Below are 22,534 nucleotides of genomic sequence, written 5' to 3'. Positions count from 1 at the left end.
CTAATTAAGTTATTCTGGTCCATGCATGTCGCACTATTTTATGAATCATAACACTTGAAGGGTTTGTAAAAATAAAAAATTAAATAAATAAACACCATGCTGTGTTTTATGAAAAACAAAAGAATGTGAAAGGAGTAGATTTAGGAGTGGTTTGCTTGGCTTGTTGGTTTTTCCTGTTCTGAGTGAGTGAAATAAAGCAGGAATATTTTCACTGGCTAGCCCTAGTTTCTATACAGAATTAGTCAGTCTAATCTATCTAGCAAATTCCTTCGTGATTTCTATTAGGTATATTATTTCTATAAGATTATAATTAAGAACCTCGCTGAAATGTGTCAGAATCATTTGAAATCATTTGGAAGGAGACGTCAATTCCAATTCATGTGTCTATCCATTTTCACACTACCACTTACTGTATAGGTTACAGGGTTGTGCACTATAGTCCTCTGGGCACAACTTGGGGGACATCCTGTACGTGGTACCACTTCAACACAGGGTAAAACTTCATATTATACACATTGTAGAGATGACAACCAGTTTTAAAATACACAACACACTCCTGGATGGGGTGCCAACGCATTAAAGATTTTTTTTGACATACGAGTTGAAAAACACACACTTATGCGCATTCGCACTTTCAATGTATGTGAATTCTTGTGCTTTTTTTTTGCCATAGGCTTTTGTATTTTGTAAAAATCACTGTTATTCTGCCCCTATTATATTGCCACTCCCAGCAAGCACTGTAAAACGGAAACATAATCCCTGAAGCTGGAATAGAATCTGAGTCAGTAATAAAAGCCGGCAGTACTTACAGCCATTTGTCATGTCCTGTGTGGCGATGACAAAGCCAAAGCCCTCTCCAGTCCTTCTCCTCAGCTCCACTTCCAAAGATTTGCTAGGCACTGCTCCTCTCCCTTCTGGCTGCGTTTTGGACACGGCTCCTAGGGCGTTAGAGGAGGGCAGACGGGGACCCTGCATGGCCACATCCTCAACCCCCATCCAGTCCCGTGGTTCCATGGTCAGCGTAACAGGCACAGAGTCCAGAAAGCTGGTGCTCTGGACCAAAGGAGGGAGCTCGTTTGAGGGCGACTGTGGGGATAGAGTGCTTTGGCTGTTTGTGGGGCCATCTGAGGAGGGAGACATCAAATCTGGAGGGCCCTGTGGTGGGGGAACACTGTTGTACGAGTTTGGGGTGACAGGAGAAGGGATGTTTCCTATAGAGGAGTGTAGATGAGAACATGCATGCTAATTAGCGATTTGATTATGCAAGCAGCAGTTCATTTTGTTCAAATCGTGCCTCCATCTACTGTACCTACATTCTGTATTTAGCCTGTTTACATATGGGAAATTATGTTCGGTATATGGATTGCTTAATGCCATGATTTAATCAAGCATTTCCCCAGCAGTCAAATGCATAATGTGCAAGCAACACATTATACTTCACCCCAACTTCCTGTGGTGAAATTCTTTTTCAGTTGTTGTGAAAAAAAGAGTTTCGCTTCTGAAGAAGTTTGGACAATAAGACTAAAATTATATTTGAATGCCTTCTTCTCATACCTGCGATTCATACCTGCATTTTCATTTGAATAATTTCTATCTGGATATAATCCTGATACACAAAAACTCAATTCATGTATAGATTACATCACTAATGTTTTGTAGACACTTGCACATCGCACATATTTGTGTTCTTCTTTATATGCTGTAGCATTAAATTTTCCCTTTTCTTTGCTCCTAGGATTCTAGCTCAAACACGTTCCAGCATCACAGTACTCCTGTGCACAAACTGAGCTCCATGAAGACATGGTGTGTCAAGGTTAGCATGGCAGAACTTGAGTGTGCTGCACGCAACCCCACTGGACACCTTTGGTATAAACTGGAATGCTGACTGCACTCCGCACCTCTTCACCCAACATTACTGCCTGACTTCACTAAGGCTCTTGTGGCCGAATAAACAAATCCTCATGGCCGCAATAGTGAAAAATCTTCCTAGAAGTGTGGAGGTCATTATAACAGTAAATAATGGATTAAATCTGGACTGTGATATTCAAAAATCTCCTATTATTATGTCACACACTCTAGGCCATAAAGTGAATAACAACATACACAACGTATCATATATAAATACAAATAAACTGATTATTTAACAGCATGCATGTTAATTGAAAAAGAGCATTAAATGTGTGCTGTTATTATATGGTGCGACACTATAACAACCACTTGCATTTGTTCTTGTCCCTTTTAATGACTTTATTTATATTGTTAATGTATTCTATTATTAAATTATGAACAATACATTGTTTATAAGTCACTTTTAAAGATAGCAGTAAAAAAGGAGCAAGTGAAGCAATTTAACTTATGTGTAGAATATGTGCAGTATATAGTAGGAAATATTATACTATAAGGCATACTTAATGCTTACCTCCTCTGTAAACCAGTAAGACCACCTCACCCTGTCTTGTATGCTCCTGCAGCACTCTCTGTACCTGTACATGATGGAAAAAACAAAAAATAAATGTTTGCCAAATGAATTCTGAAAGTATATGAACCAGTTGTGGCATTTTGTGTTAACATATTAAATGAAGTCAGTAGATTTTTTTTAGTCTGGTTGTTGGGTGTGTTAAACAAACAAATAAAATATAAATACATTTGTCTACCTCTGAATTATATATGAAGGCATATGTATGTTGAAGTACAGTTTTATTGAACATATGATTTATTGAACAGGTGGCTCAAGTTACCTGTGCGAAGCTGAGGCTCTGTACATCAGCGCCGTTGATCTTGATGATGGCATCGCCCGGCTGCAGGGACGGGCACTGGCGCCGGTCCCACACCCGTTTGATCAGCGCCAACTGCCCGCCCTGCCCACCTGCTGTCACGCTGAAGCCCATGCCCCCTCCCTCGCTTCTCCCCAGGGCAACAGGCACAAGCTCACCTCCTGTGCCAGCCCCAGGCGATCCCAGGTTGCCTGGGGCAGGCCGAGGGGGGTTGCTGGCCGGGCAGCCATTGATGCCACAGGGTGGTAGCTCAGTTGGGGGCACAAGTGGGCGTTGGGCACTGGGGGCACCCGGTGGTGCTGGTGCACTGCCTACCTCAGGCTGCGGCAGAAGGCGGGCACCACCGGACAGATCACTCTCGGAAGACTTAGAGTTCTGGTGAGCCAGAGATGGGGCAGGAAGGGTATTGTTGTTGTAGCTGCGGATGAGTGAAGCTCTGGTCAAGTGAGGGAATAGAGGAGACACAAAGAGAAAGAATAAAGATACACAACCTATACAAATGAACAACAGCAAACAGCAATATATAAACCTTGGTTTTACTGGCATTTGGGTAGGTTAGTTCCTGTGACATTGGGGATTGGGAACTATAGTAGGCAGAGACTCAAAACAATTGTAAGAGTTTATGCTAACAAGAAAATAAGTTACAAGCGACCACTAATTACTGCTATACACCTGCTCGTTCATGCAGTTATCCAATCAGCCAACCAAGTGGCAGCAGCTTAATAAATAAATTCATGCCGACTCAAGCAAAAACATTAACTGAAGCAAGAGCTTCAGCTAAACTTCACATCAAACATCAGAATGGATGGAAAATATGTTCTTAGTTACTCTGATTGTGACACGGTGTTTTGTGTCTGCCAGGCTGAATTGAGTATTTCAGAAATCTTCTGGTAGCACACAGAGCAGCCTTCAAAAATATTCAGCTCATTCAACATGCTTTGTTGACGAGAGAGCTCAGTGAAGAATGAACAGACTTGTTTGAGCTGACGGGAACTCTACAGTAACCCAAATAACCACGCTTTACAATTATGTTGAGGGGAAAAAAAAGCATTTTAGAACACACATCAAACCGTGTGCCTGATGGGTTACAGCAGAAGACCACAACAGGTCCTCATAAGGAATATGAGGGCACATGCTCACTGAATCTAGTCAGTTAAAAAATGGGTTGCATTGTGTCAAGTTACTGTTTTTGACAGGATTGGAAGCTGATGTGGTCTTCTGCAGTTGTAGGAGTTCTGCCTCAATGTGGTATATACTGAGAATCAATTATCACTTGAGCTACAGTAGCATGCATTACAACAGCATTGTGTAGAAATTCTACACAACGTTGTATGCATACTGTCGACCAATCACAAGTGATGAACTATGAACACCATTATCAAATTGTACTGCATATAATGTCTAGAAGGTATATACTGTAATATACTGTATACTGTATATGAGCCTCCTACTCAGGGCCTGGAAGACCTCAGAGAGTGGTACAAGAGTTTTGCTTTCTCTAGATCTGTGTTCTTAACTGATTGGTGGGAATGATATTTTTATTCCTGGAAAATGTCCGAAAGAGTCTTCCTGCTTAGGTTTTAGAGCCCAAGCAATGTTTATTCCCTTGTACTCATATGTTACAAGTCCATGTTGCTTCTCCTGACTTCCAGTATAAATGCATTCAATTGTTTCTACTTTGGGAAACTTTGACTACCTGCAGAAAACCGATGTTTGATGGCATATTGTGGAATCAAGTCGTATAAGAAAATGACTATATAATGACTAATAAGTAACTAATAATTTATAATCCATAATTCTGTTTGGAGTGAAGATGAATGAAGAGAGTAATGTTCTGTACTTTTAGAGACTGACAAGACAATTAATTTGCATATGTTTGAACTATTTAGGGATATCAGTAATTTTGGAGGGAAAACCTTGTATTGATAATCATTTTGGTCATTTAAAAGGAAAATAATGTATCATTTATCATGCAAAATATGAATTGGCTGCAATTTAAAGGTGGGGTCTCCGTCGTTTGAGAAATGCTTCAGAAAACTGTGTTGCCCGCAAACAAAGCAAAAACAAAACTAACGTGTAGCCAATGAGCAGAAAGGGGCGTGTCTTGTCAATATGGGAGGAGAGAGTGTTCAGTGCGCATGTGTGACATTAGCAGAAAGCGATTGAAACAGTGACGGATAAAAACAAAGAAAGAAAGCAAAGAAAGGCTTACGATAAGGCAAGAAGTAGGACCTGTGTTAATATAGGATCAGCTTTCCAGCGCTGGAGAGAACTGAAGGAGCGGGAAGGCCTGCTATGGGACGCCGAGGGACTTAAGTAAAATTAGCCACATATTAAATATTAAGTAAAGTTGGCCGTATGTATTAAAAAGACATTTCTCCCAAATAAGTGTTGTAGTATAACTACCAGGACATCAGTGATGTGTGAGCTGAATTTGGTGACAGTACAGTGTATTACTGTGAAGTTATTGACTGTTTTTGTATTATTCGCTTTTCGGGTTTTGCACTTTGCAGACGGTCCCTTGGAATCTGTCTCTCAGTTGTCCGCACATAGAGACTTGTGTATTTTGTCCACCGTGGAGGAAAGATGATTTTGAGGAAAATTGGGTTGTAGCTGCCTCTCTACATTACTACGATAGAAAAGAGGTGTTATTTGTGTAGTACCAGCGTTTAGCTCAGGAGTTATTGACTCGGGAAATTCGAATCTGTGAATATGTGGCCAACTTTACTTAAGATGCCGATGTCGCTTTTTTCCTTCTTGATAGGTGAGTAACGTTGGTTTTGCTTTGTTTCACAGAACTAATATCTGCCGTCCTTTGATTGATTATGCTCGTGTCTCATTTTTGCTTGTTTGTTTATCTGCAATTGTATTGTTCTTCAATTCAGCTATGAAAAAGACACATTTCTTTCCATTAGTTGCCTGGGTTACGCATGTATGTGTGGGCGAAGCTATCAATACAGGGGTGGGACCCATTTGGGTTAGGGGCGTGTTTGTTTTGGTGATTTCAAATGTCAACATTGGCTTTCAAACAACGGAGACCCTACCTTTAACCTATTGAATATTTCATAAAAAAAATAAAACAAAATAAAATAAAAAGATATATTTATATATATAAGTTGCCAATGAAAGATGGTAATAATTTTGCAGGTACCTAAATATTGTTACAAACTACCATACTACATGTACAGTAATGTGGCATTAGGGTATATTTTATGTCTCTTATATCTCTGAATTTATTTTCCCTAATAGTTAACCACCAATTTCCAAAGTAAAGACTTGAAAACTCACTGAAAACTCCATGGTGTGTTTGTGTGTATATTACCTGCGTGTGACGACAGTGCTGACCTCTGTATCACTGTGGCTTGAGCTCAGTCTTGCCGACCTTGGCCCTGGCATATTTGAGGGTAGGCCTGCCATCCCTACAGTTCTGTCTATTGAGTTTCCATTGGGCATGTGGTAGCAAGGCGGAGGTGCCACATTACCATTGGTGTCTAAAGGTTCTTTTTGCATCCGGGGGTAGAAACCGTTGTGGTGAGAGGTGGAACGGTTCAGATTGTGAGGCGGGGCCTTGGCGGACCCCGGGCTGGGGTCAGAGGGTGAAGACAGGCTGGTCTTGGGGCAGCCGTCAGGATTGTAAAGCATGGGATAGCCCCTACGCAGCACCACATCCACACTGTGGCCCATAGGCACGGCTTTCAGCATCTCCACCACCTCCTTGTGAGACATACCCAGCACACATGTGTCGTTAATGTAGACCAGGATGTCCGCTGAAGTCAGGAACAGACAGAAATAGACAAAGAGTAAGAAACAGAAAGATTTTATAATATAAAACAAACAAACAAGCAAAAAAAAATGTAATTAAAATCCAAACACAACCCTCTATGTTCAGGATACTTGGTAACTTTTAAAATAAAATACAGTATAAATAAAAAGGAAGAAATTTAACTGCATTACATGCATTAGGACAAAAGAAAAGACAGTGGATTTAGAATCTTAAACCACAATCTTAACATCTTAAACCACTCTCATACTTTTCTGTCTGAAAAAAGTCTTTATTGTCTTTCAATTTCCACACCTACACAAGAACCGTGTAATGTATACAGTCACAACAAAAGCTATCGAAAATTGAACAGAATCAAACAGGCTTCCATCAAGAGCAGCCGCTTCATCAAAACTGTCATTCTGAACCATGGCATTCTTCTGTAAACTGTCTCTAAACTGATAACTTTAGTGCTACATTTTAGGAAAATTGTGCGGGATGGTGTGATTTGTATATTTCCTGACATTTCTCACCAGTTCTTTGTTTAGCCTTTGACAGTAACACACTTGACAGCACTTTCTGTACATTCCTGTACAAATATTCTGTTTTTTATTCATTTCTTTTTCTTTTTAATTTCATTATTTCTATATACAGTCTTAAAAAGAATAGGCCAGGTTGTATCTTGATTAGTTTTACTATTTAAGCCTGCTTATGTCTTTGTCTAATCCTCTGTTCTCCGTTTCATGTTACTGAGCCTCACTGTTGTTCTCTTGATTTTGATTACAGATATACAGTATAATACAATCCTCACCACATCGATTCGATGGCCTTTATTAAATCCATGCATGCTACAATAAAGCTACTATTATCAAGTTCTGCCAGGAAGTGTGGTCTACTCATCATCTGATGATCAGCTGTCTTTCATCTGTCACATTTCAGTCAGCAGTGTCTGGAGCTGTACTGATGCTGACAGCCAACTGTGCTAAAAAAGACCTGTTTAAGATGCTTAAAAAAAAAAAGACGACAACAGCAAAACTCAAACCCTTTCCACTTGTGACCTTGTTCCTTACTGAGACCATCATTGAGCATGTTAGCAAGCAATGACAGTGGTGAGAGATAGAAGGATTAAAAGTCCATCCCCGATCAGGATTAAGAGCAGATCAGCAGATTCATACCCAACAACACCCTATCACATCACTGTAATCCTACACAGGCAGTGAGAGAGAGATAAAATACTAAAAGGAGACAGGACAGAAAGTCAGGATAAATCAGCCGGAAAGAGGAAAAGATACAAACATGTGAGACGTTAATGAGAGAAAGTAAAGGAATCTGAGGCGAGGCAGAGATAAACAGAGAGCTGGTATTATTTTATCCGTTCCTATGTTCTGTTCATCGTTTTCTTTGTCGTTTCTCATCTTCTTATATTTTACCTTGTAACTCTGTCTCTTACACTGAGCAAAGATACTGATTGCCAGTCACTTCTAGAATAAATATTTCACTTGGTAAGCACTAATACTATCAGCATTGCCCCCAAACAGTTATGGCTTTATTTAAGAGCTACATCTCAACTTCCGCTGTCATTGTATTCATACTATAATATAATATAATATAATATAATCAGTTTACCCCTATAATACAAAACATATTATATATATTTTACAACATATATATATATATATTCAGCTTTATTTTATTAGCTTCCTGTCTGGAAAGTGTAATTTACAAACCTGGCAGACAAACACAGACTTACTTTTCATTTCTGGAGGTTACTTAAAACCTATGAAGATTAAAAAATACACTAGAGGGAAACTGCTGTTGTTCTTGCCACGATTACAGTGATATCTCTGATGGGAGCTGTGCTGTGCAGTCGTATATGGAAAGGGCTAACATGGGTGCAGGTTTTTATTCCAACCAAGAGGAAGCCACACCTGAACAACTGAAAGCCAAGAACTACAGATAAAAAAGAAATCGGGTGTGGCTCTTAGTCTTGAACCAGAATGAAAACCTGCACTCATATCAACCCTTTGTAGATGAGATTGGACACCTTAGGGTAGCGGTGTGTCACCTTAGCAATGTGGGTTAATCAATAGATCAGCAACTATATTAATCCTCTTTAAAAAACGAACAAAGCAAAAAACAACAAGTAATGACTTCTTTTTTTTTAAATAAAAGTAAAATTCACAATAAAAAGTAAAAAATCACCTCTGGAACCTTGCTCTCTGGACAGAGGTACTGAAAATGTTATCATGTACTGTGACTGCCCCCTAGTGGCCATTTCTAATTTTCATCATTCGACACTTTACGTAATGGAAACCTGAAGGCCCCATAGGTCTTTAATGTAGATATTTCCTTGAATGAAGGAGATCTTTGATTGTTCTAGCACAGTGAACACTTTATACATCGTGCAGGTGTACCTGTGTTGAGGGCAGGTGGACCTCCTGGTGTGACACTGTACACCTGCAGGAATTCTCTGGGTCTGCTGCCCCCTACGATGTTAAAGCCAAAACCCCGTGGCCCTTTTGAAAGACGTGTGTGGATGGAATAGCCCTTCAGTTCAGATGGCTGGTCTGTAAACGGAGGTACTGAACACACACACACACACGCACACACACACAATAAAGATGATGTGCTTAATTCAGCTATTGAAAAAATGCATTTCACAGAATAAGTATAAATTTATTGCCCTCCGCTGGATAATAAACTGTACCAGCATGAAAATATTTAAAAGAAACATGATTTTTTTTTCATTGTAACAATACATTCTGACTATGTCCTGGTCTTGAGTGACAGCTAGACAATCACTTGGGGTTAGGACAACAGAGGAGGTACGGGATTAAAAGGAGCTCTCAGGTCTCATTAATGTCAGAGATGCAGAGAAGAGAAAAAGGGAAGCACACACAGTCATCTCGTAACACACACAGTACAGGCTGGAGTAAGATGCAGTGCACACACTTACACTCCGTCTTGCTGACCACCTCTTTGCTGTGAGTCCGTGGGTCCAGCCAGCTCGTGGTCTTTGAGTTATGACTAAAAATGCACATTAAATGAGTTATTCCTCCACTTACAAACATCTTATCATGTATGTAATCTTCTTAATGTATTAAATGACAACTTCCTCCGTAAGCATTTACATAAATGGATGTGATAAATCTGTCAGGGTCAGTGTTATATAAAGATTAATTAGACTAGCTATTCTTGTGTTTCCCATGACAGTGCTTCCTGAATGTTCAATATTATGATCTACACTACGGTACATATAATTATAAATACAAAGTCTTTCCTTCTGCTCCCTCTGACTCACTCGATGTAGTAAGGTTCTCCTGAGTCACTGAATGCCATCTCCCAGTTTTCAGGCAGCGCCCCTCCACGGGCACCATTCTCCACTGGGACACCGCCGTCCCGAGGTCCACCTGAGTCCCACGTCTGATTGGGTGAAACAATGGTTGTAGTAGGGGCGCTGCTCGCCCCTGCAGAACCCGCTAGGCAGAAAAAACATTGTTTAGGGAACAGGTTTCAAATATCTACTCTTATACAGCAATGTGGATTTCATTTCAGAGCATAATTTAAGCAGATCAGAGTATCACAGTGTATGAACGGATTGTAGTACTGATTAATCTGGGAAAAACAGACCTCAACAAACTAAACCCAACCTAGTGAGAGGCTCATCAATGCTCATACACTGGTCTTTTTGCTGATGGTACCTGAGAGACCAGAGTCTTCCTCACTGTTGTCCCCTTCTTCCACAGCCTTCTCCAGGTTACTGAGGGACTTGCTGCGTGTGCGGAAGTTCCTTAGCAGGTTGCGGTGCTCCTGGTAAGTGATAGGTGGACTGTCTGGCCCAATGTGGACCGGCCGTGGCGTACCATAGTAGTTCCCTGCAAATAGAAATGCTACATTTATGCTTCTTTCTTTGTGTATAAATAAGAAGAGATATGCATTTCTCATTGTTTCTCCAAATGATGAAATTTGGATAATTTTCTGGTACACATAATGTTTACATAGTTACGTGACATAAATATGTTTGTTGTTGTCTTATGTTTGTGTATTACAAATTCCAGCCTTACTGTACATTACAATGTCATGCATTTGAAGCTCAGTAAATTAGCAAAATCCACAAATAAAAAAAAAAATGAATGCAAAGGTTAGCAGTGTGCATGAATAACATAGATGATTGCTGTAAAACCACATGGGATGTTGGCTACCCCTAAAATTTAATTAAAAAAGAAAATGTTTATCAAAATGTCATATATTTTTCATCCTTCTTGTATTGTAGTGACTCAAATGATTAAATATCTCACTGCAATATCATGCAGTTTGTTCATTAAACTCAAACTCTTTCCACTGCACAGCACAGTCTGTGTAAAACATAAAGAATACATAAACGTATAAAAGAACTATATTAAGTACTTGAAATAAATAAATGCTCAACAGTCAACAGGCTTTTATTATTTGAGTCCCTTTATCTAAGTGAATCTGAATGAACATGAATGTTTAGGCAGATGAGTTTTGCACAAACAAAAAAAAATATATTCTCAGTTTATTGGACAGGGCGCTCGTTGTTTTTTTGTCCAGCCTGGAAGCACGGCTTCTCCCTAAGGATGACTGGTAGAGCATTAAAAGCAACAGTACCTCATAATCAGCTCAGATGCCAATTAGTAGATGGGGGATGAGCGTGATCGATGTCTCAGACTTAAACGTATCTCTGCCAGTTAGAGTCGCTTGGAGTCTGTTGTTGTTTGAACTCAATTGGAATTATAAAGTTCTGCTTAAACATCTGCAGTGTATTCATATCTGAATTATGTTGTTGCACTTAGCTTTAGCTTCCTTATCCCTTTTTGTCACAAAATGGCAGGGGGGGGAATTAGAGTTATGGACAGTTCTGGAATGCCATTGTTACAGTCTGTATTTCAGGTGAGCTGATTGTGACTTTGTGGTAGTGATTTTTATAATTCTGTAAGCAGAGGATATTTGTTTGGCGAACATGTTAGTTAGCTAGCAATAAAAAATAAAAAATAATCATAATAATAGTAATAATAATAATCATACAATTTTAATAATAATAATAATAATAATAATAATAATAATAATAATAATAATAAAAATAATAATAATAATAGGACATAGGACACGAAATAGGACATGGTATGAAAAAAAAAAGAAAGATTAATTAAAACCTCCAAGTATTGTAGCTAGCTAATTACCATTCAAACCTTCTCATCGAAGTTGAAACTATTTCATGGAGGTGTGTGTTTTAAGTGAGTTTTATTGCTGTTTATTGGATAGGTATTGGTAAGTATCTGGGTCTGTACTCATGAAGATTCTTAGTGCAAAGAGTTTCTCATTATTCTAAGAAATTTCTTTAGAAATGTTGGCATTTCCCCCCAAAATTAAAGAGAAGATCCTGGTAAGGATAAAAGTTATTCATAAAGCAGCTTAACCCTTAAAAGAGCTCATGAGGTCAACAAGTGTTAGGAGTATTGACAAGGACTTTTAAGAGGCTTAATAGTTCCTATAGCAGAGGAGAAAATGGCTGAAAGAAGAAGAGGGAGAAGAAATGTGTTACATACAATATTTAATATAATGATAGTGAGTTAATAAGATGCTACTGATTAGATTGTGTAGGGATTATTTTTGTGACCAATTATATTAGAGATAACGTCTCAGACACAGTGCAGAAATCCACATTACGTTATTGCATTTAGAGATAAGCTAACATCTTCCAAACAGAGCCGAAATGCCATAGCTACAGGTATGACATTTCTGCACTGTCAGAGATCTTTACATTTACATTTGTAACATACAGACTTTAGTGCTTCTCTAATATGATCAGTCATGACCATAATCCAATACCCGATACAGCCTCAAATATCTGAACATAGAGACAAAGTGAAGGCTTATAATAGACCAGATTTTTAAAGCGCTCGGTCCTGAATCACTCTTAAGCAAAACATTTTGAGCTAAATTAGGAGCTCTCTGAGATCAGTCTCAGAATCTTTATGAATACGGGACCTGGTGTTTAATATCTTTACGTATGTGTGTTTGTGTGTATTAAATGCGGGTTGGAGCAAGGACGTGTGTTGTGCAGTAAAGTAAGTAGCTGGTGTTTATTAGGTAGGTATGGGTAAATATCTGGTGGTTGATATCTTTGTTTGTCTGTGTGTGTAATTTGACTGCAGGTAGAAGCAGGAAATCCTGTGGTAAGTAGCTGTTTGTTTAATGGATAGTTATAGGTCATTATTTACTGTGTAATATCTGCATGTATTTGTGTTTAATCCACAAAGAGATACAGAGATGTATGTGTTGGTAAGTAGTTGGTTTAGTTGAAGTTTACATGTTAAGTCCAGGGAAATATATGCAAAAAAGTGTGCGGTAATTAGATAGTGATTATTGAGTGGGTGTTGGTAAGTTTGCTGTGTAATGGGCAAGTCTGGGTAAATATTTTCTGTGCAACATCTTTACTGATTATTGTGAAGGTATTGCTAAGTGCTATTATTGGTAAGTGGTAAGCTGATGTTTTCTGGATAAGTAATGATAAATATGTGCCGTTTAATTGCTAAATACTTGCCGCATAATACATTAGTTTGTGTGAGTGTGTGTGTGTGTGTGTTGACTGCAGGTAGTAGCATGGATATGTGTTATAAGTATCTGGTGTTTATCGGATTGGCATTTGTAAGTATGTGGTGTTTACTGTGTAAGCATGGGTAAATATCTGAATTTGACATGTGTGTGTGTGTGTGTGTGTGTGTGTATGTATGTGTTTGTGTGTGTTTGTTTGTGTGTATGTGCATGCGCATGTGGTGTGTGCAATCTGCAGGTATTAGCAAGGATGTGAGTGGTAAGTAGCTGGTGTTTATTGGGTAGTTATTGAGAAGTTTGTGGCGTTTAATGAGTAGACATGGATAAAAAAACTGGTGTTTAATATGGGTGTGTGTGTGTGTGTAAGAGTGAGTGTTGACTGCAGGCAGAAGCAGGAAAGCATTTGCTAAGTAGTTGTGTTTAATGATAACTACAGTTTATTATCTGGTGTTTAATACACACATGTATTATGTAAACAACAAATAATGCAGGGACGTGTGGTACGTAGCCTCTATTTATTGGGTAGGTATTAGTAAATATATATCGTTGGATGGATAACTGCCTTATAATATCTTTGTGTGTGTGTGTGCTTATTGGTGTTTTATAAAGTATCTTATAGGCATGTGTAAATATTTGGTGTTTAATATCTCCATGTTTTTCTAGTAGTAGTATTAGAGAAGCCTGTAATAAGTAGCTGCTGTTCATGTTTGGGTAAATATATGGTGCATTTCTTCATGCTTTTCTGTTTAAACTGCAGGTTTACGTACACTGAATTAAAGGAATGTGTGCTCAGTCTGATTAAAGAAAAAATGATTGTGTATAGTTTACATCGAAATACTGAGTTTCTCAAACAAAAGTGATTTCATTGCTCTCACTAAACAATTTAAAGAGGTTTCTAATTACTGGATTGAATTATGTCCGAGTGAGTGATATCAGATCACATATTATTATTATTATTATAAACCAACAGTGTGAAAAGATTTTGGCATCAGAACTACACTATATAGGAACTATAACTATAGTATTACATCGAAGTGATGTATGCTTGCAGTAATGTGGCGGGTGAAAAAGAGTTCGATTCTCAGCTCAGCTTTAAGCTTGGTGTTTAATTTTATTCAGGGCTTTCAAGTTATGTTGAATGTACAAATGTTTGTCAATGTTACTTGTTAATGTATGTAATTGAGTAATTGTTGTTAATGGGTAATGTGATGGCAGAGAACACACCGCTGTCCACACACACCCTACACACACCTCCTGCATGACAGTAGAAACAATCAAGGCTGACAGCCAATCAGAGTAGAAGGAAAGACTCCTTCTGACCTTCAGTGACAGTCAGGGAGAGAATCATTAGGCATAGCACAAGCAAAGAAAGTTCATTTCAACATTAAACTGACAAATGCTTCTCTCTGCTTTCCAGAACCTACAGAACCTACCTAAACCTGCTGCACCCTACAGTGCTCTCTGGGTCCTGCCTTATCTCTGTCCAGCCCTTTCTGGAAGCCAACATCACCAAGCACACCGCCGCCAACAGCATTGCCCTCCTGCACCCCTCCTCTTTTCCCCCATCACCCCTCCTTAAAGCCTTTAAATAAAAGAACATTTTTTTACCAACCTGTTGCGGTTGCTACAATAGTTATGGTGAAATATCTGGTGTGAAATAGTAGGTAGTAAGTACAGGTAAATATCTGGAGTTTACTGTAATATCCTAATGTTCATCCGTGTAATCTACAAGTAGAAGCCGAGATGCATGTAGTAGGTAACTGGTGTTTAATTGTTAAATATTGATATTCATGTGATGATATCCAACTAGGAGGCCAAGCAGTGGGGTGTTTTCACTTCTTCTCCTCCAATCTGCATCCAATTTGCAATGCATCATCATGAGACCAACCCAAACAAAACATGTCTCTCAAATCTTTAGTATAAAGTATGATCAGTTATTAATGTGCAAACAGTGAAGTCCCCAAACAGGCAGAATTAGCAACAGTATGAAATATTGTGTACCAAACTTAGATTACCATAGCATCTTATCCTAAGGGACTCATTATGTTCAAAATATTTGGTGAATCACATCCACCATTTAATTGACTTTACTTATTAATGATTAGTCCATATCTCCAGAATTTTTGTTCTGTTTTTTTTTTTTTTGTTGGCAACTGCACCATGGTTTGATTAAACACGGACTAAACACTGTATATAAAATAAACCAAGCCCCGTATTGAATGCATTTAAGAATTTGAGAAGAAGAATATCTTTCAACAATGATGAAAATAAATCAGTTCCTGGGAAAAATCAGTTGCCCTTACAGTGCTAAAGGAACACAAATGTATTTTGCATTGCTGGTATAATAGAATCATTTTCAGTCTTCCTATATAATCAGTTTTATCATCTATGTTTTTACCTGCCACAATATCTTTAGTCTAGATCATAAAGTACTTTGAATTTACTTTTATATATCTCCATCTGGACGCACGAATCCATTTAAATTCAACATTCAAGACAACACACTGGAGTCAAATTAATCATGCTATATAAAACAAAAGCAAAGCTCTAGCTGCATTTACCTCATCAGTAAACCAGGACACACACCATTGTCCTAAGATTTTTCTAAGAACGCTCATAATAATCTAGGAAAAAAAAAGTTACTTCTGACATTAAAACTGGTTGCTTTGATTACAGCTTAGAGTTTAAGCCTGCAGGAGACAAGGCTTCTCTCTCTGAAAGCTTTGATTTCATGAAAGCACTGTAAAAATAGTAGCATGAGAAGGAGGTAGGGCGAGAGAGAGGGAGGGCGAGAGAGAGAGAGAGAGAGAGAGAGAGAGAGAGAGAGAGAGAGAGAGAGAGAGAGAGAGAGAGAGAGAGAGAGAGAGAGAGAGAGAGCGAACAGAAGAGCAGAGGAAAAGGAAACAGGGATTACACAGAAAAGCATCTGTGCATTGTGATGAATAGCGGTAGCAGTTTAGCTTTTAAGTGCAAATGTCTCTTAAAGGGGAACCGATTTACTGCGTTCATACTGGACCACAGACACAGTTTTAACAAACAATACTGGATTGTGAATAAGTGATAATACTGTTACATTCATTTACCTTACACACAAGGCTGCATGACAACAGCTAAAATTAAAAGTGTGGCATTCCGTTGCTATGTACCTTTACTATGCAATGACAAATATCTATCTAATTGTCTGTCTGTCTGTCTGTCTTTTGAGCAATGATGAAATCGATTATTTATCACAGTTATTTCAACAGGTTAAAGCCTTTTCTTGCTCATTGTACTTTGTATCCTTTCAAATGAACAATTAAAATGAAATTAAATAGTAGAATTAAATCTGCTGTGCTGTTAAAAAAAAGGGGAGAGTCTCAGGAGAAAAAAAACAAAAACACACCACTATGAAGTCCAGCATAGTCCAGTCAGTGGTAGCTAGCTAGACATGCGTTGTTGTTAGCTAAGTAACTAAAAATCAAAATAGAAAAAAAAATTGGGTCAGAAAAAAAATGCAGTAAAGTACCCAAGCATGAAAGTTTTGCTCTTCAGTAATAGAGTTTCAGCACTTTTCACTGCATGTAGTACATGGAGCCCTGTGAGAACAGAGAGATGATAAAAGCCCAGCTCTGGTGCTAGCTAGCTAATAATAAGCAAACTTCTTGTTCCTGTCACCAATGTTAGTGTGAAACATTACCACATTTAATAAAACTTGGGCAGGTGACTATGGGCAGAACCAGCTTCTGCTAAAGATGCTTGGATTGTGAACTGCAGCTTTAGGCTGAACAATTAATTGCATTTGCAATAATATCACAAGATGATAACATTTTCTAACCGCAAAGGTTGCGATTAAACTCAGGTAACGTGACACATAAACAAGAGTAGAGCAATCAGCAAAGAAAGCATCAACTTAGCATGCTACCCTATACCTTAACCTGTTATACAATAGCCTCGGGCTTGACAGAAACAGACACTATGGAAACTTTAGTGTCAAAGAGAAACAGTATGTCGGTGTGTGGAACAATCTTGGCTTAAAAAAACAAACAAAAACGTATAATCTATATGAACGTATTTCAAAATGGCACGAGGAATTTACTCATGCAATAACATGAGTTCATAGCGAAAGGTATGATGCCCCTCAGTGCCATGACCATGCCTGGGGTTATGGCTTTGATAAATACACGGGATAAGAGGTACAGCATGCCCTCCTGAACATATTTTAGCCAGATTGCCATAATGGAGCTACACAAGAAAATGCAGGCAGAGTTGCAGCAGAGCTGAAAACAGCATTTGAGAGGTCCAGGCAGATTTATGCTTGTTTATTTTTCTGCGCTTTGTGTGTTATGTTACCGACTGGAGATCGAAAGGATTTTATTTTGTGATCAACCTTTTATTAATCAGTTTTAACACAAGATGTACACTTTACTTTGTTACATGTCTAGTAGTATATGTCTATTCAAGTATATATACTAATAATCATCATATTTAAACTATATACAATTGCAAAAACGTTGAAACAAAAATAATTAAATGAATACTGTATATACGGTAGATACGATGACATTGCTGTCGTTGTTAAGACCCTTTTTGTCCAAATGTCCAGAGTTGAGCTTCATGCTTTACGGATGACAACCAATGAGAATCTAAAAGAAAGACAACCAATCTCTCTAAAAGAAAAATATCTCTGTAATAATTCTTTTTTGAAGGAGGTCCAGGTGGAAACCAAGAGTGCAATATATTTTTTTTGCACCAGATAGTAGAATTTTTTTTATATTTTTATTTATTTTTTTGAAAACTGGTATTTTTGTCTGGTAAAATCTACATGTGTACACATCACGTTTATTACAATGACTCAATGAATTTTGAATAATCTAAATACTGAGTGGAAAAGCCATTGAATTGTTTAGATATTTCTGGAATCTGCACTTTTATTTCTGCAGCAGAAAATAACAAACTTAAAAAAGTAATTGCATAATAAATTAGATTAATACTGCATCTGCACCAGTAGTTCTCTTAAGGAAATTTTAAAACTGGGTTATCAGGCTGTGGCTAAACGCCAAATACCACAGACAGAGACAAGTCCTCATCTCTAGCACAAGCACTTGCTTGCTGGAGACGCACGGTTTTTCTCATGAATGGGGTTCACCTGGGAGTGCTGCCCCACTAAAGTTAGCCTTTAAAGCTGTCTCCGTCACTGGATTAGGGACAATTTAGGTGCTACAAGACAACATAAACAAACACAAGAATGACTTCTGCACCCAGAAGTGATGTCCCAGATTTAAAAAAAGTTTGGCAGGCCACATGTGGACTTCTTTGCCAATGCCAGATTTACTTTTGTGTGCTGTAGCTGCACTGAGCTGGTGTAGTGGCCCTTGACTGCAGTACTATTGTTTGCATTTCCATCTCTACCCTCAATTTAGCAATGGGGCCATCGAGTGTTTTTGACCCCACAGAGTGACGTGCTGGTTGAGCTCTGTGAGTAATGTACTGTACACACCGTCATTTGGGTCCAGTGCTGTTTCTAGTTCCTAGGGTACTAACCTTCCAGCAGGGATTTCAAGTGAGAGTAAAGCACCATGGATGGTATCTCTCTAGCAGCTCATGAACTGTCACAACCTTTCTGAATAGTGAAAGGTGCCTTAGGGGGAATTTACACAGAGTTTGCATGAACAACTGGTACCATGAAAGCTATAATATGGACCAGGAAGTGAATGTTGGCACCAAACTTTGTGTTATGCACATTTGTGATGATGAAGGATGAACAAAAATACTCCAGGGTTTGACAAAATCCAGAGTCAGAAACCAGACTGACACTACTGGGAGGTGCTGGGAACAATCACAGGCAGATTCAGACTGTAGTTTAAAAATTAATCTGCTCTTAGTCTTCATAATCTAAAACCTTAGTCTGCTCTGCCATGGTCACTCACAGTCACCAGCCTTCAATCTCACTTTTGCACTCTAGTTGCTTAAGACCTCCCCTTATGAGCTCACACAGGATGTCAAACTAATACTAGCCATATATTTTGTTTATAGCACATACCATTCTGTAAATTTCAGTTTATACTAATAGCCATCTGCATATTATATTCATAGTACATATATATATTTATCTGTATATTATGTTCATAGCACATATATATTCACCTGTATATTATATTCATAGTACACACACATCTGTAAATCACATCATTTTACTATTTTATTTAACTTATTTAAATCTTGTAAAAACTGTATATCCTGCACTTGCTGCTATTGCACTCTGGTTAGACCTAAACTGCATTTCGCTGCCTTGTACTTGTACATGTGTAATGACAATAAAGTTGAATCTAATCTAATCTAATCTAAAACTTAATCTGTTTCTAAAATAAGTAGGTTTTTTTTTTTTGGTATATTTGTATAAACACAGAATAATTCCAGACATTCTGGGTGCAAACCAGAATACTAGCACAGTTTTATGTCTCCACTTCCTGGATTTAGCATATATTATCCTAGCAAAAGCTATAAAACAAAACCTTGTATTAATATGACCATACCATGTATGGGATCGTTTTTCTGGGTTCTTCATTTACGCTTTGGATTAGGATTTGGATGCATACTGCAATATATTTTGCCTGTTCTAATATATGTGGATTGTATTTATATGTCCTGTCAGCTGGGAATTTGTAAATAAACACCTCCTGTACACATTACCTCGATTAATAAAGAGTACACAAATATATACCTTAAGAGTATAAAAACTTTTCCTACAGCACAGCATGTATCACAACAATGTTTAACCTTTATTTATTCAGCAGAGGGACACTAGGTAATGAAATATCATTACCACACACTCAAATATCACCTGACATTGGGATTCAAATCAGTATGCAATCAGCTTCAATCATAATAATAACAACAACAACAACAACAATAATAATAATAATTAACAAATTAATAATGCAGATAACATCTCCAAATGTAATGTCTGTCTCGAGGTTTATACAAAGTAGAAGTATATTATTTTCTGACTTGTCAGAATTGGATACATCACAGGAACTGAAATACAAAGAATCCTCTCTGTATGCCAGTGAATATACTCGTGACTGACTTCAGCATAATCTGATTTATTATCTGCCTTAACTGTCGGCTGATGTAAAAGAAATGAGGAAGACAGAAGTGGTAAAGACATCAGAATTTACTGCATCAGCAGAAATAAAATATATAAAAACACATCTCAGTTTTGAGATTTAGGCACAGGTTCTATGCTGGAAGCCCATCCTGATGCAACCCTCCCATCTTATCCGGGCTTGGGACTGATAGTTAACCTCTCAATGGCAGGGTTGGTCACCTGCCTGGAAATCTAACCAAGGCCGTGGCGGTGAGAGTGTGGGAACCACCAGGCACCCTAATGCTTAATATTCAACTACAAATGTTCGATTTTGCATTTCTGGAACTGGAGCACTTAATAAGCATAAATGAAAACTTCAAGCAGTGGTGGTCCAAGCGGTTAAGGCTCTGGGTTGTTGTTCAGAGGACCAAAGCTCAAGCCCCAGCACTGTCTAGCAGCATCTATTGGGCCCTTGATCAATGCCCTTAACACTCACTGCTTGAGGGGCGCTGTATCATGGCTGACCCTGTGCTTTGACCCCTACCACCAAAGTTGGTATATGTGAAGAAAGAATTTCACTGTGCTGTAATGTACTGTATATGTGACAAAATAAAGTCTTCGATCTATAAAAAGCTAGAACCTTTTAGAATTCAGTGTCAGAAGTAAGAGTCATTGTGGTATATTAGAAATACTGGCTCAAGCAAAATCTGCAAATAACACAAAACACAACAAATATCAATTCCTTTTGAACTCAGTAATGTACACAGATTATAGAGCATGTACGTGTTCTGCTTAATGAGATAAAAATAGTATTTTATCATGCTGTGTTTACACAAATACAGCATTACTCAAGCATGAAATATTTCTTTGCTGCACAAGTCATTCAGCCATCTATAGAAAACTCATCATCAATGATAAACAGCCTTACAGGATGTTGTGATTCTCACTGTGTACACGCATCCGTCACTGCTCAGGGCTTGTATGCTGATGCGTACTAGTAATCCCGAAAAAGTGTTTGTGTGCCTATCCTGACCTTTGAACTTGCCGCTTTCAAGCAGAGCTCCTGACTCCTCCAGAGAGAAGAACTCCTCGATTGAGACGAAGTTGTAGTCCACTCCGGAGATCTCCCCATCCCGCGGCTGCCTGGTGGTACCTACATCACATACACGCCTTAATGAACATAAAGTTTTAATCTGAGGTAAACTGTACAACAAGCTCCTGGCAAAAATAATGTCAAATAGATTTAAGAAATATTTTCCTAATTACAAATGAATCATTTAGAAAGGTTTATTTGGGTTAATGAAAGGTGTGTTGTTTGTTAGTGTGATATTTTAGTGTATTACATATTACTGAGCATTACTGACCTCACAGAAAGGTAAGGGGCAAAATAACTTGAGAATGCAGCTTGTATGCAGTCCACTGATAACTACAACTTCTCCAATTCAGACAGTTTAAACAGCTGCACAGATCACGCCTGGGGTTATAAACTGGATTACAATGAATAAACTGCCCTCTCATTTAACACACAGTAGTGAGCTGCTGGTGTTTTGGCAGTAAAGCTTAGCGAGGTCAGATTAAATTGTCTCAGTTTCCTGTATTTTAATGTTGTAGGAGATTAGTAGAGAAAAACATAAAATATTATTTAATTATTATTTTCAGACAAAGTAAAACCACTGTGAAGTGCCACATTTATCCGTCCACCAACACATCCATATATTTTCTGTGCCACTTTTCCTTCACAGGGCGGGCTGTAGAGAACCAAGAGCTTACACCAAAGCAGGACACACACACACACACACACACACACACACACACACACACACACACACACACAAAATCACAAACAAACACACTTGCACAAACAATCATACACACAATCACAAACAAAATCAAACAATCATACACACTTACACACTCACATAAAAAAAAAATCACACCCAATATCACAATCACACACACTTACACACCCACCCACACCCATGCACACTCACCCTCACACCCACGCACACTCACCCGCACACTCACCAGCACTCGCTCTCGCACTCGCTCTCGCACACTCACACACCCACACTCACACCCACATTCACACACCCAAACACACTCACACACTCCCTCAATTACACACTCACTCACACACACACACACACTCACCCACACACACACACACTCACCCACACACTCCCTCACCCACTCACACACTCCCTCACCCACTCCCTCACACACTCCCTCTCACCCTCACACACCCTCACCCTCACACACCCTCACCCTCACACACCCTCACCCTCACAAAAGAAACCACACACAAAATCACAAACAAACACACTTGCACAAACAATCATAGACACAATCACAAACAAA

General features: G+C 38.5%; 1 protein-coding gene across 4 annotated transcripts in view; it reads right to left on the bottom strand.

Annotated features, from left to right (window-relative positions):
• magixa (MAGI family member, X-linked a) overlaps positions 1-22,534 on the bottom strand; it is a 66,534-nt gene that overhangs the window by 19,203 nt on the left and 24,797 nt on the right. For 3 of the 4 annotated variants that reach the window (XM_060882353.1, XM_060882355.1, XM_060882354.1), the window contains exons 4-12: positions 21,210-21,329; positions 10,236-10,409; positions 9,836-10,013; positions 9,491-9,561; positions 8,949-9,116; positions 6,097-6,541; positions 2,739-3,210; positions 2,420-2,483; positions 810-1,211 (exon numbers count right to left, since the gene is read on the bottom strand). In XM_060882353.1, the coding sequence (XP_060738336.1) occupies positions 810-1,211; positions 2,420-2,483; positions 2,739-3,210; positions 6,097-6,541; positions 8,949-9,116; positions 9,491-9,561; positions 9,836-10,013; positions 10,236-10,409; positions 21,210-21,329 (2,094 nt within the window). The remainder of the gene's footprint in view (positions 1-809; positions 1,212-2,419; positions 2,484-2,738; positions 3,211-6,096; positions 6,542-8,948; positions 9,117-9,490; positions 9,562-9,835; positions 10,014-10,235; positions 10,410-21,209; positions 21,330-22,534) is intronic. The other variant, XM_060882356.1, reaches the window with a different exon arrangement.

The sequence above is a fragment of the Tachysurus vachellii genome, chromosome 11 (genome assembly GCF_030014155.1).
Source record: "Tachysurus vachellii isolate PV-2020 chromosome 11, HZAU_Pvac_v1, whole genome shotgun sequence".
Lineage (NCBI taxonomy): Eukaryota > Metazoa > Chordata > Actinopteri > Siluriformes > Bagridae > Tachysurus > Tachysurus vachellii.
The sequence above is the reverse complement of the archived record's forward strand: the minus strand, read 5'-3'. Positions and strand labels throughout refer to the sequence as shown.